Source organism: Bacillus rossius, chromosome 11 (assembly GCF_032445375.1).
Source record: "Bacillus rossius redtenbacheri isolate Brsri chromosome 11, Brsri_v3, whole genome shotgun sequence".
Lineage (NCBI taxonomy): Eukaryota > Metazoa > Arthropoda > Insecta > Phasmatodea > Bacillidae > Bacillus > Bacillus rossius.
In genome coordinates this window covers 55,206,392-55,218,357 of record NC_086338.1, presented here as the reverse complement: position 1 = coordinate 55,218,357, position 11,966 = coordinate 55,206,392, and the positions used below count along the sequence as shown (strand labels likewise).

Here is an 11,966-nt window from a genome sequence, read left to right as displayed (position 1 = left end):
GGAATTGGTACTTTGAAGTCACTAAGGAAACATTTCATTAAATAAATAACATATTTTAGCAAGGATCGAAACAAATAATGGAAACTACTTAATTAATCAATATGTAAAAAAAATATATTTTTAATAATTTTTAGAATTTTTTATTGTATAATTACTGATTTTCAATATAGTGACTCACATGGTCGACAAAATTGTGAACGATCGCCCCACTAGTGCACTCCAGCAGGCAGAAATTAACCAAGATGGCGGAAGATGACTGCCGTGGTGTCATAATGGCGGTAATAATACATTGGCAGTAGTAGTCAGAGTCAATCGCCTGGAAATTATTGCAGAGAAAATATGAGAATGTTTATTTTAGGGTGCATTCACTAGAAATTTAGAACATCACTTCAAAAATGCATGTTGTGAATTCTTTTTAATTTAAATATTTATTATAATATTTTAATCAAATCGAATCTTTGATATATGAAGAAAATAATTATTTATTAATGTTTACATTTAATTAATTTTTGACTAGAAATATTTTTATTAAATTTGGCCGAGGTGTCAGATTTGAACCCAGAAGTTTAATTTTTTATTTTGGTCCATTAGAAACATTAAAATCCCGAAAATGGGATTTTTTTTTTATTTTTGCTCTCCACGGCACGAATGAGAAGCCTGCACCAGACTTCCCAATTTGATACTACTCATTCCAGAACATAAAAATGCGTTGAGTGTGAGAATTACTTCCAAGATTTTTTTATTACTATTTTCTAGTCGTTGCTATTAATTAGAGATTCATTCTATAAAAAAAATTGCATTTGATGTTGGGTCACGAAATTTTTCCTCAAGATTTATAAAAAAAAATATTTTTTTCGTCAAGAGATATATGGAGTTTGTGATTACAAATACTTGCGTGACATTTTATCGCTGGAAAAAAAAAAGGGGGGGGGGGAAATCAACCGTGATAATTGTATTGAAAAAGTCCTCGAATAATTAATGGCGAAACATGAAATAAGAAATGTGGTGTATAATTGGTGGGCGTAATAATAACCACTGCGCGTGTTTGTAATCACGCATCACGGCGAGACAGGGTGGAAAGTGGCGGATACAGGAATCTTCATCGTGGTGGAAAAGGGTGTGTTATAAAGGAGATATTGAAGAAAGAAATAATTTAATTCTATTTTATTTTTAACAGTTGTGTCGAAGTAATAATATGAAATATGTTGCGAATTAAATAAGAATGCATTTATTTTGCAATTTGAGTACTGCAATGTGTTGCTTCAAATTTTGAGGAGAGAACTTATTTCCGCATACGGTTATAATTCTACACTAAAAAAAACACAAAGACAGCCTCTTATATTGTACGCTAATATGTCAAGTATATTTTTAATGTCAATTTTTTTTCTTCACATTTATTACTACCCGCCATTTTTTATTCTATCCGATTAGACGTAGTTCGTTGAACTTATTTCGTGTAGGCCTATTGTCCCACTCAATTGATCTGAAGTTTTGTTTCGCAGACTATCTGGAGTTGAACGTCTGAATCACCTTACATCATACTTCTTGCCACAATCTAGTGAAACTACCCGAAAAAAACCCATCAGTGATATGTGATAACAGAAAAATGGAATATTTGTTTACGTATACTCTAGTAAAGCAGAGAGAGTTGTAGAGGTTAAAAAAAAAAGCTCTTAAAGTATTTTGAAGAAAAAAAGTGTGAGGGAGTTTTTAAGTACAGTTTGTGTTTTCAACTACAATTCTTGACGCGAATCATACGTAGTTTCCGAGAGTTTATTTATTTATTTTGAAGGAGAGAAATTGGATTTTTCCTGTTGTTAATATTGACAATAGGCTATAGTATCAATTATGTTCACAAAAGCAACACGTGATCCCTGAATACTTAAATTTTCCAAAACGCTAAATGTATGTTTTTCCCACGTATTTTATGAAGAAAAGAATTAAATCTTTTTTTTTTACATTGTGATGCAAACTTAAAAAAAATATTTTTTTGCAAAACTCCGTTCCCCCGGAGAAACCCCCGGAATGGCCACCGCATGGGGAGCCCAAGAAAAGAAACGGGCTCCCCATTTGGAAGCCACCTGGAAGGTTTTTTTCTGTTCCACCCACCGTTTCTTTTGGTAGCCTGACTTGTTACAAGGGATTGTATTCCTACCAGAGAAAATGCCACCATTTCCACTGGGCAATCCGCCTTGGAGGAGCCGGGGCGCGAACCCGGGTCCTACAAGTCACAAGGCAGGCGCTCTATCACCAGAACCAGAGCGGTAGAGCGGATACTTGCAGTCTTCTTAACACTTACATACAGTTTCAATCACGGTAATAAATACAGTGTATTTTTTTTTAAGTTATATTTCTTGATACGCGTTTTACAATGCACGCGCACCATGAAACAAAATTTTCACAGGAAAATGTATGAACATAAACTAACATTTAGTCACGTTAATAAACATTGGTGGAAATACCAAACGGAATGGTCTGCCAAATGAAACTTTATGATAGTGAACATACCCTGGAATATATTTTATAAACTAAAATATGCATAGTAAAATGTACTTTAAAAAACCTAAGGGTATTTCTATTATAACAATTATAATTATCAATGAAATTTTGATATCAGGCTTCGTAGCGTTTTGGTTATACTGCGCAGTCATGGGTTTAAAATAACGTGGTTCAAAACTGCAGTGAAAAATAAGATTTTTTTTTTTAAATGATAGGTTACTTGATTACACAAACTGTGCATATATAAAAATTGTATTTGTTTATCGTAGCGCTAGAATATTCTTAAATATATAGCTCCATTCATTGGATTGTATATTTTATACTAGGTAGGTATATATCCTCTATTTTTACTAAAAGTAACAATAGAATAGTTACGTTTGTTAGGAAATGAGTTTCTATGAATTCGCATGTAAATAAAACTTTATAATAGTACAGAAAATCTTTAATACTTAATAATTTATAGCCATTAACATGTGCGGAAACTATATAGCATTAACTTTTTGATGATTTTTATTAAGGCATTTTAATAAAATTTCGTATCAAAAATCAGGACCCAGCCGAGAATTTATATATATATATATATATATATAAATTATATATATATATATATATATATATTAAATATTTATTGGAGAGGTTTCATTTTATTGTCGACGGCGGGTACGTAGCTATGTGGGAGTAGTGTATAGAAATTAGTAATTGATGTTCTAAATTTTTTTCAAGTGTACTTAACATGTGAGGTTATGTTCCTGTGTGTATAATTTATGTGTACGATTTAATAAATAATAAAAATTAATAAATTAGAATAAACATTCAGAATTTTTTTACTGATTTTCATTACTAGTTTAAATTTATCTTGTTTATTTAACTATATTAAATAATGAATATATAATACTGATTATACATTTAAATAATTTCTGTTACGGTAAAAATTCAAAATATTTCAGAGTCTTAAATAAAAAAGGGGGGTTTGTCTGTAAAGTCGGTTTACATACGATAATTTTACGTGATAACGTCATAAGAAAACATTGATGAAAATTTGCATACTTCTTTAATTTTTCAAATATTATTTACAGTTTTTTTGCAATTTAATTTAAATAATTTGCCTAAATATAATCACGAACAATTAGTTTAAAAAGCCCGCCCTAACCTGTTTGATATTACAGAAGATTTTCTCGCACTGGTGGTTTCGACCGGTTCTTGCACGCTCGGCTCAGGCGGAACATGACAATGAGTCATGCTTTTTCGTGCGTGCAGCCGGCGTTCATCGATTTATGAGACGTTATCACGTCAAAAGTATAACTTCCAACGTTCATACGTAGGTGCGTTTGTTAAATGTTTCATTTTTATTTCTTGGAAATATGTAAAAATACAAGTGTTTTTGTTTCCATTTGGTTTTAAATATTTTTTTTAAATCTTCCTTTACTGTTTCATGTACCCCCCAAACTATTCTAACTTGCAAAAGAGCAAGTTTAATATGAGATGGTATTCAGTGGCGTAGCCAGGATTTGTGTATGAGGGGTGTTAAGAAGCATTTCCCCCCCCCCACCCCCCGCCGTATTACAGCGGGGGGTCCGGGGGTCCTCCCCCGGGAAAATTAGGATTTTAAGGTGTAAAATAGTGCTATTTTAGCAGTTTTCGGTACTTAAATTTAAATATTGTAATGGTAAAAATATTATTAATTTTAATATGAAATTTGTTTGAGTGATGAATAAGAAATTAATTAAAGATTGGTGCTAAGGGGGGGGGGTTAGGGGTTCGAGTTAGGGCTCGAACCCCTAACCCCCCCCCCCCCCTGGCTACGCCCCTGATGGTATTAGGTGTTTCAAGTGACCCCACCCGGAGGGGTCACTTGAAACACCGATATTTTATTTTATTTTTTCCTACAAAGTTTATAAATATTTTTGATCACAACATAGTGCAATGTTTTAACTAGACCTAAACTCATATTTAGGCACTACAAAAGTTTTAAAATATTCAACCGCATTTGTATAATCGTGACGCTCGGAAAGGAAAAGGGTTGTGAGGGAGGGGTAAGGGGGGAAAGAGGCCTGGCACAGCCTCCGGGCCTCTGTGACGTCATCGCCAGCGAGGTCACAGCGACTGCCACCGCTCCGCTCGACCTTGGTTGCCTTGGGCGTGCCGACTGCACAGTTCCGCAGCCCGCGCCAGAGGCCAGTCCAGTCCGAGCAGGTTGGCAGCACTGCCGCTGTGTGCGAGATCCCCGGGCGCCGTCTCTCCCAAGGTGGGTTTACGACTGAACATTGAGACTTAAGAATTAGTCGTTTACTTTTAACACATAACTTATATGTATGCATTTTGCGTATCTGGCACATGAAAGTTTTTTTTTTTTTTGGTGGTGCGGGGACGTAAAAGAAATTTAGTTTTTTGAATGCTGGTACCTCCGTCGAGTTAAGTATAAAATGTCTGTTTATTTTCAAACCATGCTTTGTAGGCCATCTTTATTTGACACCTGATCTACTACTATATATGTCATCACGGTAAATACATGTATTTTATTAACATGAGAATAGTATAAATAAAACTACTGGATGTACTTCGAATTATTGGGAGGGGGCCGTGTCCCCCGTGACTTACCCCCCCCCCCCCCCAGGCCAAGCCAGAGACGCCCGTGACTCTATGTATACTAGTGAAATGGTATAGGATTGTCGTGTAGGAATTTTGACGGGTCGTGTGCGAATCATATTTTGACTTAAGATTTAACAGATTTGTTCTTAAAACGATTTCTGCTACGGGGATCAAGTTTGTCATGGAAAAAAAAAATTCAAGAATGCAATTCAAGAAATACAAATGATGTCAAACAGCTAAACCCAATGATTAAGGGCATGCATATTTCGCGAAAAGATTACGAGACTAGATGAAAGTTAAAACACTGTAGCATCGTCTGTGTTTCGTGATTGGGTGAGTTTCTCTCAGGTACATGTCGATTGTAACAATACCAATCACAGTGATTCAGTGCGGAAGTAAACGCGTTCTGAGTGGCTCGGTCAATCAAGACAACGACTTCTCTCGCAGACGGTCGAAAATCACAAGGAAGAAACCACAGGTGCGGGTATACCTTGTTGCAGTCTAATAAGTGTTCAGATCTTTTCGCGAAAAATGCCTGTCCCTACCAATGATGAACCTAAACAACAACATGGTGGCGCTGATGTCATTACCACCCTCACATTCATATGGGACAAGCACGGGCATATGGGGGTTTTAGGCGGGGAACATCCACTTTTTTTTTTTTGCACAAAATATGTTTCTTCATTAAACTAACTATTCAGTACAGAACATGATAACGAGTATATATATTCCACGGTATCGTATTGTATACTATAATCCGGCCACTTTTATTGTATTTTGCGGTACCACTTTTTAAAATTTAATTATTCATTTTAAAATTGATTTTAATCGTCTCTGGTATCGTAAAGTGTACTAGTATATAACACGATACAGTTCATGTATATCAACTATAACGTATTCTATAATACCGATCCACCGGGGTTAGTAAAGTTTGCGATACCAAATTAGTATAAATTGATTGTTTATTATTTTCTACTTTTAGTTAAACTTCTAAGGTATCGTAAAGTATGCTTCAGCTCTACCTATTTTATTATAGAACACTACACCGAAAATATATTCCGAGCTCTGATGTAATTCCTTCAATGGTAATACCTTGTGCAAAACAAGCATGTGAATTTTCCTCGCACGAAACGCCCATTCTCGCGTTTTGTGCCGTAAGAACGTACAGGTCAAAATTACTACAGCACCACCTTGTAGACGACTCCATCAATAGCCCTACCATACCGCGATGTAAACATATATATTTTGATTGTTAGCTCACCTACCCTCACCAAATCTTCTCGCTTTTGTTTTCTCACTACAACGATTGCAAAACCAACCACCCTTAGGAAGACGAGCATTTTTTTACGTTACACAATACATTTAAATGATCCACCTAACCAAAGAAAACAAACATTTCACTTAACATCGCAAACGAAACACAAACAGCACACCTGTCACCTAACAAAGCAAACGAAATGCACTTAATACGCCTACTTTAATCACGTTGCTTTCAGTTTTTTTTATTACGGTAGTTTAAAATTTAACTTCGCAGTATCAATACTGTTCGGCAAGCCTCAAAGACCAATGGGCGGTCCGGGGTGCTCCTTCCAGGATTTAAAAGAAAATAAACTCGAGCAAAGACAGTATGAGAAGATTAAAGCAGCTTAGCCACATAATTTCATCAAGAGATTATTTTGGAAGAATTATTGTAATCCTTGGTGGGCCAACCAAGGGGCGCCTACATCTGCATGATAACATGGAAAGAATGTAAAGCCGTTATATTATATCTCTCAGGAAAAAGAATACTTTGAAAGCGCGTTAAAATTATGCCCTGAAATATAGTTTTTATTAACTCGGTTTCTTGTCTGTCTGTTTTTCTGTTCAGTACAATTTTTGAAAACGATTTTAAACTAACTTCCCGATGAGCTAGGGACTTGTAACTTTGAACATAGCTCAGATGATAATACAATACAATACAAAATTGTTTGGGCTTGTTTAACAATGCCCCTGGATTCGTGTTGTTAGGCTACGAGCGGAACAGTACAGTGTTGCGGGTTGCATACAGCAGCCTCCGCAGGCGGTGCGTACATCACCGACTACTACCTTTGAATATATATACTGTATAGAAGTCGCCAGCCCAGGTTAAAATTTCTAATACGGTTTTGAGACAGTTGGTTAATTCACCGCCGCAATCGCCACCATATCTAGGGCATCGACTTGAGGTGGTCCCTAGCGGACAAGTGTCGAACTCTTCAAACACCCCATCCCCCTCCTGTTGAACGACCTTGAGCTGCAGTGAATGATAGGTGGGGGGTGCGGGGGAATGACAGCGGGCGACAGTGCTGCGCTCTAACGTGTAAATAACAACTAAGACGATACAGGGCGTTACCGCAGCGCACTGCAGCGGTGAAGTTCCCAAGATGCTCATCATACGCTTCTGAAAAACGTAGAGTAAATCCTATCCACTCGCGACTTCTATACAGTATATATATTCAAAGCTACTACACACCTTTTAAGATTTCTATAGGACAGAGGTAGGTTTATTAAAAAAAAGGACTTAACATTTAACCTAAATCTTTTTTAATTCTTCAGGTATGTTATATTGTGTTCTCAACAAATCCAATGACACATTTACCCCCAAATTTCGCTGCTGAGAATATATAATTCTATATAATTTTCTCTGCATTAAAATTTTTTTTTATTCACAAGATGAACAGTATTATAATAAAATACTTTGTCGAAAATCATATCCCGAGCCAGGATTTAGTATTTCTTCAAGTATTTTTTTCGCTTTTGTCGGAGCCATTTCATTGCTTATTTTAATATTGCGGTCTGCTAATCAAATCATTCAAAAGGCAACGTAACTGCTCCGGCAGCGAATCGTAGCGGCGGGTGTGCAAGCTTCATGTGATTAGCATCCAGAAATGTAGCTGATAACAATTTGTATATATGTATTACGCTTGGCACTATATTAAATAATTTTACATTAAATTTTTTGTCAGAGTTTCGTAGTTGCTCTTTAATGAGATAAGATGTCAGAGATTCCAACAATCGCTAGATCTAACACTCTGGCGGCGATTACAAAGACAAAGCATTATACATCCAAAAACTATAGTGTGATCTGCATGTCCATAGCATTTAAGTACAATAATTTCGCGATGAAATTACACCGAGAACTTGGATTTAATAATTTAAAAAAAAAATTGAATCACAATTACTGGCATAGGATAGGACATTAATAGTACATTTCCATCATTTCCAAGCCTGAAATTCAGGCATGAACGGCGTCAATGAACATAAAAAGTTGTAACACTAAGTCATGAATGTTGATTAAAGTAGCTTGGCTTCTGTGTTGTAGCCGCATCCTTGGCGAATAATTCACCGACGTTCCGGTCGACATTGCAGTCGCCATCATCAAGGAGCATTTACCTATTGTAGGTACAGTAAGTAGTACAGTAGTTACAGTAGTTACAGTGGGTAACTGCTCCCTGATGACGGCGACTGCAATGTCGACCATTAACGTCGGTTGAATTATTCGCCAAAGGACGCGGGGCTACAACCCAGAAGCCGAGCTACTTCAGATAATGGCCGTGAAAGCCTGCGAACGTTGTTAACAAGGGCGTCGCCAGGAAGGGGGTAGGGGGGGGAGGCAGTTGCCCCCCCCCCCTAGAGCCTTAGAGATATAAAATAATGTAGCCAAATGCAAAAAAAAATACATACTTTTCCCACAACTTGCCCCTTCCCCCTCCAACCACTAGGCCTACGGCTGGCCATAGGCTGGTGAAGCCCTTGGTTATTATTGTTGATTTAAACCAGTTTCCAGAAGGATTTCAAGTGACTGCAAGCTACGGAGGTCCCGGTGAAGCGACAGTGGAGGGTGTGGCAGGTGTTGCAGGTGTTGCAGGTGTGGCGGGTGTTGCAGTTGCAGCGGCGATGGACGGCGCACTGCAGGAGTACCTGCGGGCCCGCCTCACCAGGGAGACCTTGGAAGACCTCCTGAGGCGAGGCGGCCGGGAGGACGCGGCGGTCGCCGAGCTGACGGTGTCGCCCCTGACGGCCGCGGGCGAGAACTTCGGCAGCGTGATGGCGGCGGTGGAGGCCCGCCTGCGGGGCGGAGACCCCGTGCGCGCCGTGGCCAAGCTGCTGCCCATGGCGCCCTTCCTCCGGGACAGCTTCGACTGCGAGGTGACGGTGCGCAAGGAGGTGGCCTTCTACCGGCGGCTGGCGCCCGAGCTGCGGCGCCTGCGGCCCGACCTTGACCTGTTCCCCGCGTGCCTGGGCGCGCGCACGGGGGACGGGGACCTCGTGGACGAGTCCGCGGTCATCCTGCTGGAGGACCTGAAGGCCCGCGGCTTCCAGACCCGCCAGCGGCTCCGGGGACTGGACCTGGCGCATGCCGAGCTGGCGCTGACGGGGCTGGGGCGCCTGCACGCGCTCTGCGTCGCCGTCAAGAGGCTGCGCCCCGCCGTCTTCCAGGATATCGTCACTCACGTGGCCGCGCCCTTCCACCTGGGCCCCAGGGGCGAGGACGACGTGCTCCTGGGAGTGGACCGCGCGGTGTCCGTCCTGGGGGACATCCCGGCCTGCGCCCCGCACACCGCCCGGGTCAGGGAGTCCCTGCGTCGCGTGCTGAGGGACATCGCCCCTCCTGCCCCGCGCGAGCCCTTCTCCGCCATCGTGCACAACGACTTCTGGACCAACAACATGATGTTCCGGCCCGGAGCGCACGGCCGCCCCGAGGAGGTCAAGATCGTGGACTTCCAGATAACGCTGCATGACTCTCCCCTGAAGGACGTGCTGCTGTTCCTGCACACGAGCCTGGAGGTGGGGCTCAGGGAGAACAGCCAAGACCACCTGCTGGGCGTCTACCACCACGCCTTCACGGACACGCTGGCGTCCGTGGGGGTGGACGCGGCGGACTTCTCGCTCCAGGCGCTCCGGCAGGAGCTCGACGCCGTGGCCCCGGGCTGCTTCGCGCACATCTTCTTCCTGCACCGTGTCATCTTCGCCGAGGGGCGCCCCGACATGGCCACCTTCAGCATCAAGGACTTCGTGGACAGCTCGAGGCTGGGCGAGCTGTACAGGGTGCGCGTCGGGCAGCTGGTCGGAGAGTTCGTTCGGAGAGGCTGGATTTGACGCCATTCTGAAGACCGTGTTTTAGATTGCAAGCATACAACGGTGGTTGCACGAACACAGAAGTACACCAGTTTTTTCGGAATTATTTTATTGCATAATACAATACAGCCATTTAGTTAGCTGTTAACAGCAAGTGAAGTGGTTTTTCGACGAAAGTAGCGCCTAGCAAGTGGCCCGCCCAACATTGCATTCCACTTATATCTGCTCGCTCACTTCATAGAATTTTTTTTTAATATTTGTTTTTGTACGAAATATTATTTTGGAAACCAAGTTGCAAAGAAATATTTTGTAATACTACGATAAATATATCGTAAATTTGTAACAGAACTTTGCTATGGTTATTTTTTGCATATATGAAATACGTTTTCGGAAGCAATACTGAAAATTTATGAAAATTGGCACTTCATTTAAAATATTTTATCGGTGTTTTAAACAAGTATAAATTTTTTTAACCTAGAAAAGTTAGTATAAATTCAACAATTTTGAGTTTTTGGTTTTATTATGCTTATTAATGTGCGCAGTTAATACTAAAAGCTATTCAGAGAATGTTTTACAAATAACTTTAACTAATGTAGGTACTGGGAAAACTGAAGCAGAAATGCCTGGGAAAAAATATTTTTTGTAGCATTACAGTTGCTTTCTTGTAAATGTTCAAATATATGTAATTTTAAATATTTATTTCAGTTCCATTTTCAAAATGTTTTTATAGTATTTGTTAGCTTGTCCATAACATCTTCAAGACCTACTCATTCCAAATAGTTTAGTTTTTTTTTTTAACTCAGTTGCATGTATAGTTAAAGTAATCTCAAAATATAAACGATATGACGATACTAGGTTTATTAAATGCATATTATAATATAATTCTGTTTCTTGTGTGTATCGTCCTTATATTTTTTCCACCATAAGTATGGGTCGGTAATTTATAGGTATTACGAGGTATTACATTTTATGATAAAATTCACAAATACAACAAATTAAATTAATAACTGACATGACGCAATTATCTGCGAAACGGATCGGTATCGGCTAGTAACTTATGATAATACTGTAAATTCAATGTTACTTTGCTTTTTCTGGAACAAAACAAATATTTTCCAAATATTTTCTTATCCTCAATCTGAACCTTTGTCTATTTGCGTGCAGTAGCTTTCACGTTCGGATTACGACTGAATGTTCCAGTCGAATATTTGGTTGTCAACTACAAATCATACATTTTTTATTTAGGTACAAAGATAAAACATTCCTCTAAGGTAAGTCATAGCATTTAAACATCTAACGGAACATGTAGCTAGAACAAACAGTGATTGGCCACGTATGCACGATTACATGATGTGTGAATCAGTTCCCCCCCCCCTTTCCCCCCCAAACACCCAATTATTTGTTTAGCCATGTTGGTTTGCAGTGTGTAAACAATTTTGAAAGATATTTTTGATAAAAGTGACTTTTTTTTAACGACGGAGATTAAAATTCATACTTATTAATAATCATCAGACGTTATCAAGCACTATTTCCACAATGTTTTAGGTTGAACGTAAAGGCATCGTCATATCATGCGATATCCTGTTCCTGACCTTTCATAACTCCATGAGAACAAACCTTCAAAATATAAATAAATATTCCAAAGAAAACATAAAATATATAATTTTAGAAACATAAATAACTGTTTTGTGATTAATGTGTTTTAACATACAAAGTCTCCCACTTGCAGTCAATACATCTCTACATTGTTGGGTCTTCCTAACATATAGTTGAATCATCAA

The 11,966-nt window shown here is 39.3% G+C and overlaps 1 protein-coding gene across 6 annotated transcripts; it reads left to right on the top strand.

The window, feature by feature from the left end:
• The first annotated feature begins 4,650 nt into the window (after positions 1 to 4,650).
• Positions 4,651 to 11,216, top strand: LOC134537031 (uncharacterized). Of its 6 annotated transcripts, none has more exons than XM_063377231.1 (2): positions 4,651 to 4,744; positions 8,999 to 11,216. In XM_063377231.1, the coding sequence occupies exon 2, from the start codon at positions 9,004 to 9,006 to the stop codon at positions 10,204 to 10,206; it is 1,203 nt and encodes a 400-aa protein (XP_063233301.1). In that variant the 5' UTR covers positions 4,651 to 4,744; positions 8,999 to 9,003; the 3' UTR covers positions 10,207 to 11,216. The 6 variants fall into 6 exon arrangements, with proteins under 6 accessions (XP_063233301.1, XP_063233297.1, XP_063233298.1 ...); XM_063377227.1 differs by having other exon boundaries at positions 8,993 to 11,059; XM_063377228.1 differs by having other exon boundaries at positions 4,665 to 4,744; positions 8,957 to 11,216.
• Positions 11,217 to 11,966: the final 750 nt, after the last annotated feature.

What these genes read in the sequence shown, in the direction of transcription:
- LOC134537031 (XM_063377231.1), top strand. Translation starts at nt 9,004, where the DNA reads ATGGACGGCGCACTGCAGGAGTACCTGCGGGCCCGCCTCACCAGGGAG.